At 39.8% G+C, this 6,380-nt stretch overlaps 1 protein-coding gene across 1 annotated transcript; it reads right to left on the reverse strand.

The window, feature by feature from the left end:
• Nucleotides 1–682: 682 nt before the first annotated feature.
• On the reverse strand, nt 683–1,520 carry LOC120859438 (keratin, high-sulfur matrix protein, B2B). Its single transcript, XM_040235545.1, has one exon. The coding sequence runs from the start codon at nt 1,477–1,479 to the stop codon at nt 991–993; it is 489 nt and encodes a 162-aa protein (XP_040091479.1). The 5' UTR covers nt 1,480–1,520; the 3' UTR covers nt 683–990.
• Nucleotides 1,521–6,380: the final 4,860 nt, after the last annotated feature.

The following is a 6,380-nucleotide window of genomic DNA, read 5'->3' on the forward strand; positions in this document are numbered from 1 at the left end:
CATGGACTGTAGCCCACCAGGCCCCTCTGTCCATGGGGATTCTCCAGGCAAGAATACTGGAGTTGTTGCCATGCCCTCCTCCAGAGGATCTTCCCAAGCCAGGGATCGAACCCAGGTCTTTCACAATGCAGGCAGGTTTTTTATCATTGGAGCCACCAGGGAAGCTTAATAATACTGGAGAGGATAACCTGTCCCTTCTCCAGGGATCTTCCTGACCCAGGAATCAGACCCAGGGGTCTTCTGCATTGCAAGCAGATTCTTTACCAGCTGAGCTTCCAGGGAAGCCCACACCTTATGCTAATAACTGTCTTTCCAATTATGTATTACTTTTTTATCCTTGATGATTTAAAGAATTGTCCACAGAATCATATATGAATGAACTGAATATTTTTGGTGACACCTCAAGAAGCCAAATGACATAAAATTGGTATTCTGGGACACCTAACCCATTAATTTGCATACTTGAGGACTTCAGGGAATAGTGTCTAAATACTGATGTATTCTTTTAATCATATATTTTGACTGTAGATAGACAAGGAAAACCACCTTTTAAAGGCCACTGCTAACAGCACAGTAATAAAGAAAAACCACAGTGCTATGCTACATTTATTGACATTTTGAGAAATCCCAGTACCCCAATATCAATAACAGATACCAAAGAAAAGAAAGCTCCAACAATGACTTCATCAATGAAGAATGAAAAATTTTATTAAATCCAAAAGCCAATGAGTTGTTGAAACATTTCAGAAGATATTTATAGTAAAGTATTACACCTTTCTTTTCACACTGTAAGACTTCTGTTGATATCCAGATCTATGAAATATTTTTGTTTTTTTATCATAAATCAATTTTCCATGTTAGGGAAATTATGTAGCATTCTGACATGAGGTGGTAAGCTGGGTTATGGCTACTAGTCCTTAGAAGTTTGTTGGGACTGTACATTGGCTAATTTTGAAGTGCCGTTGTCTTAGAATTTCCATCAGTAGGTTTTTAACAGATGGGTTGGGAGCAGGTGGGCTCACAGATGGGCTCAATGCAGGTGGGCTGGCAGCAGCAGGCTGGGCGGCAGCAGGACTGTCCACAGTAGGACGGGCGGCAGCAGGAAGCCTGGGCATAGTACTGCTGGCAGCAGGATGGGGGTGTGCAGCTCACCACACAGCAGGGAGGCAGGCTGGTGCCCTCCACGCGGCAGTCAGGGCGGCACCACCTGGTGCGGCTGCTCACAGCTCCGCTGCTACCCACCTGGCCATAGCCAATGCTGCCACCAATGCCACAGCCGGTCTCACAGCCGCTGGTCTGGAGGCAGGTTGGCTGGCAGCAGCTGGTCTGGATGGAGATCGGTTGGCAGCAGCTGGTCTGGATGGAAGTTGGCTGGCAGCAGCTGGTCTGGCAGCAGGTTGGCTGGCTGCAGCTGGAGCCACAGGTCCCAGAAGAGGAACAGATGGGAAATCCACAGAAGCTGGTGGAACAGCAGGCCATGGTGTCAGGGGTTAGGCTGAGAGGAGGGTTGTTAAGAGAAGTTTTTGAGCTTTGATGGACACTTCCACAGTGGGCCTTTTATAAGCCTCGGCCGGCTGCTATTTGCATAATTCTTAATGTCCCTTCCTTGTTTGTTTTAAAACAACTTGTCTCTGAATGGTAATTGGCCTGTCCCTGAGTTATTTGTTCTTCTCTGAAAGCTTTGAAAGTTAATTTTATTTGGTCTTCAATTAGCATTTTTCACTATGGTCAAGTAGTCATTAGCATTCACTGCATACATAACCCCTAATTCCACATATTTGTTAAAATATGCTCATCGCCCAAAGAATAACTGAGTGATGCTTCACCTTTAAAGGGAGTGTCAGTGTTACTCAGTGTTGATCCTTATAATTGAGCCCTCGAGTCTCATGTGACAGTTTTATTCCCAGCCAAGTGGCCTTCAATGTTGACTGCTGCCCATTCTCTGCTTTTCTCATCTTCACCTTTGCAGTGAAGTTGGTCAGAAAGAAAAAGATTCTGTCTTTAGGACTAGGAAATGTGGATGATTTACCACTGATAATATTTTTGGAGCACTTATTATATGCCCAAGAGGTTCTGAAGCTGTGCATGTATCGGTTCATTTATTCTTCATAGAAATTCTATAGGGGAGGTACCATTGCTATTCCCATCATCCATGTGATAATACCAAGTCACAGATTAAGTAATTTGTCCAAATTCACACTAAAAAGTGCCTAATCTGTGATTTGAATCCACACCATGGGCTTCCAGACTAAACTAACTTTTAAAAATATTTTGCCCATACCGTGCAGCAAATGGGATCTTAGTTCTCCAATTAGGGATCAAACCCAGTCTTCCTGTAATGGAAGCACAGTCTTAACCAGTGGACTTCCAGGAAAGTTCCCACACTAAACTTTTTTTTACCACTATAGTCAGTTTGTTCTTTCCTAGCTAAGCCATTGTCCTAGGGAAAATCAAACAGTGAGTGACAAGATGTTACAATTTGACCACTTTCTTAGGCATTTTTTAGGGTGAAGGGAAGAAAGATAAACCGTAGGGTATGTAGTAATGCTCTTCAGTAGAGACATTTCTGGAGATTTTATTATTTTTTTAACTATACAAAAGCACATTTCAAGGAAATAGCAAGTGCTAAAAAGTTAACTTACTTGATTTGTGACTTTAATCTTTGATTTTAGGATTTTCTATAGATTTCAATGTTCTTAACTGCATAAAATCACACTCTTTAAAATTTTTTTACAAAATTTAAATTTTGTATCAGAGTATAGTTGACTTACAATGTTGTATTGGTTTCAGGTGCACAGCAAAGTGATTCAACATATATATATAAAGATTCTTTTCCCATTTAGGTTATTATTGAGTATTGAGCAGAGTTCCCTGTGCTATACAGTAGGTCCTTGGTTTTTTAATTTTTATTTTTTTAATTTAAATTTATTTATTTTAATTGGAGGCTTATTACTTTACAATATTGTATTGGTTTTGCCATACATCAACATGAATCCTGAGGAAACCAGAATTGAAGGTTAAGTTAACTTTTTATTTTGTATTGGAGTATAGCCATTTAACAATGGTGTGATAGTTTCAGATGCACAGCAAAGGGACTCAACCATACATATTCATGTATCCATTCTCCCACAAACTCCCTCCTATCCAGGCTTCTACAAAACATTGAGCAGTTCTCTATGCTATACAGCAGGTCCTTGTTGATTATTTTGTAGTGTGTACATATGTGTGTGTATATATGTTAATCCCACACTCCTAATTTATGCATCTCCCCCACCTTTCCCCTTTGGTAACCATAAGAAAAACCACACTCAATACATTAATCCTGGAGTATATAGCATACTTCAATGCATTAGAGCTTCAGTGCGTAGTTTATTTCAGATGTTAGAGAGTAATCCAGTTAGCTATAAAGTTTGTGTAACTGTACAATTTGAATGAGGCAACTGATAAGGTGAAGATAAAGGTTTTGTTTAGAGACAGTGAAAGGTAATCTGGACTTATGAGGCTTAAACCAGAACAATAAATGTGTGTTGTGCCTCTCCAGGAATGACAGCTTTGAGTTTATGCCCTAACTCTTCCTTAGTCTGAATTAAGTATTTTCAAATCCCACATTTAATTTGGTATATTTCTTTGTGACTATTTTGCTTTTTCTCCTGAAGCAAATCTATATAACATAGACTCTTTGATTAGCTATTTTTTTCACCTTGGAAGTTTGTAATATGCTAATTGTAATAATTGTCATTATTATGATCTCACCAGCTATTTAATTCATAGTGAAACTCAGCAGAATCTTTGATGCTAAAAGTATTTTTCTCCCTTTGCAAAAAGTTTAGATATTTGAAGAGCTGAAATGCAGGGCACTGGAGACAGTAGCATTGCATATCAGCCTTCGATTTCTGTACTTTTCGACCGTGGCACTATTTGCAGCATCTCTCTCAGAGTGCAAAATTTAGCTCAATTTTCATGTTTCTGTCTTTGGTTACTCTTATAGAATTAAGAGTAAGATGTATTAGTGTTTTCTAGAGAAACAGAAGTGATTAGATAGATATAAATATGTAGAAAGGGATTTATTAGGCAACTTTGGAAGCTGAGAAGTCTTATGATCTGCTATCTACAAGCTGAAGACCCAGGAAAGTCAGTATTATAATTTCAGTTCAAACTTGAAGGCCTGAGAACCAGGGGAGCCAATGGTATAAGTTCCAGTTCAAGTCCAAAGCCTGCAGAGTCAGGGCCCCATGCCCGAGGGCTGGAGAAGATGGATGTGTGCAAGCAAGAGAGACCACCCTTCTTGTTCTAATCAGGCCTTCAGTGAATGGGACAATGCCTACTTATATTGATGATAGGCAATCTTTACTCAGTCCATCAATTCAAATGCCAATCTCTTCAGAAATACCCACCACAGACATACCCAGAAATGTTTTTACCAGCTATTTAGGGGTTTCTTAGCTATCAAAGTTGCTACATAAGATTCATCATTCTAAGATATGACACTTAAATTTGAGAATTCTACTGTTCTGCTACAGAATGAAATCTAATCTGACCATCTTCACCCCCTCTAAATAAATCAAGAAAATAAAGTTTAATCAAAATATTTCTTCCTGAAACTTAAACCCATTTCTTCCTGATTAGTTTCCATAGAAATAGAATAAGAAGTTGTAATGATTTGCGATACTTCCCTGTGTAAATTTTCTATCCTGGGTACCCCTATCTGTAGTCTTCTTTGGGGAAAAAAAAATGCCAAGTCCTTTATCATTAACACTTTTTTATTGCTGTGCTTATTCTCTTTGCTTCTGATTACTTCACTGAAGCTATGGGGCCCAGACAATACCAGAACCATAAATGTGTGTTTGTTATGCATAAAATGTGTTTGTCTGTTATGCTTCAGTGTTGGCCTTTGTTCATAGATATTAAAGTTTTGAGTTATTATTCCTTAAGATGTTAGGGTTCCAGTTTTCTAGTTAAAGTTTAAGGGGTTCTTTCCAATTTCTTAAACTCTATTTTACCAGTTTTTAAATTCAGTTGCGTCTACCTTTCTTAGATTCCTCAGACATAAGACATGGTTGAAGTACCAACCAAATGAACTGTCAATCCTGCCTGGGATTCTGTGTTTCTAGGCTCTCATTCCAGTGACCAAGACTAGATAGCACATAAACTTCAAGGACTTCATCTCATCCCCAGCTTGTGGCTCAGACAGTAAAGAATCTGCCTGCAATGTGGTAGACCTGGGTTTGACCCCTGTGTTGGGAAGATTCCCTGGAGAAGGGAATGCCTACCCAAGCCAGTATTCTTACCTGGAGAATTCCATGGACAGAGGAGCGTGATGGGCTATCGTCCATGATGTTGCAAAGAGTAAGACAAGACCGAGTGACTAACACACACAAACAAGACCCTTCTCTTCTCTCCTCAGTGCCAACGAGCTCTTTTTTGTGCTTTGAAACTGAGGTCCTTCTAAATGAAAGGTGAATCCAACCTAAATCTTACCAACCTGATGGGAGACCAGAGAGTGGTATTTGAGTGGGTAGAGTGATGACCACATTTTGGAGCCACTGTGTTTGAGTGTGTAGGTTGCATCCTGATGAGGGACTTTGCCTACTCAGAGGAAGTAGATTCTTTCTTTACACAGAGCTATGTCTCAACAAAATGTATATTCCTCATTGTGTCTACCTCAAGGTGGTGCCTTTCTCTAATTCTTGAAATTTGCACTAATGGAGTCCCCATCTCTTTGATTAATTGAGGTGAAATTCACATAATAGACAGTGAACTGTTTTAAAGTGTACAACTGAGTGGTATTTAGTGCATTCATAATATTGTGTAACCACCACACCTCTCTCCAGTTTCAAAACTTCTTCATCCCCCAGAAGAACAACTAATAACCCTTAGGTAAACATTCCTAAAGTTTGGTGCTGGGGAAGACTCTTGAGAGTCTCTTGGACTACAAGGATATCAAACAAGTCAATCCTAAAGGAAATCAACCCTGAATATTCATTGGAAGGACAGATGCTGAAGCTGAAGCTCCAATACTTTGGCCACCTGATGCAAAGAGCTGACTCATTAGAAAAGACCCTGATGCTGGGGAAAGATTGAGGGCAAGAGGAGAAGGGGGCAACAGAGGATGAAATGTTGGATGGCATCACTGACTCAATGGATGTGAGTTTGAACAAACTCAGGAAGATAGTGAAGGACAGAGAAGCCTGGCCTGCTTCAGTTTATGGGTCACAAAGAGTCAGACACGACCTAGTGACTGAACAACAACAAGTCATTCCCATTCTCCTCTACCTCCAGTGATTGACTCACCACTTTGATTTTATGACCAAAGATTTCATCCTTTAGCACAGAAGTTCCACTAAGTGTCTTTTATTTCATCTTTGCTTCATTCTGGAATG

This window comes from Oryx dammah, unplaced genomic scaffold, assembly GCF_014754425.2.
Source record: "Oryx dammah isolate SB20612 unplaced genomic scaffold, SCBI_Odam_1.1 HiC_scaffold_963, whole genome shotgun sequence".
NCBI classification, from domain to species: Eukaryota; Metazoa; Chordata; class Mammalia; order Artiodactyla; family Bovidae; genus Oryx; species Oryx dammah.

Excerpts from the sequence above, each read along its gene's own strand:
- LOC120859438 (XM_040235545.1), bottom strand. The coding sequence starts at position 1,479 with ATGGCCTGCTGTTCCACCAGCTTCTGTGGATTTCCCATCTGTTCCTCT.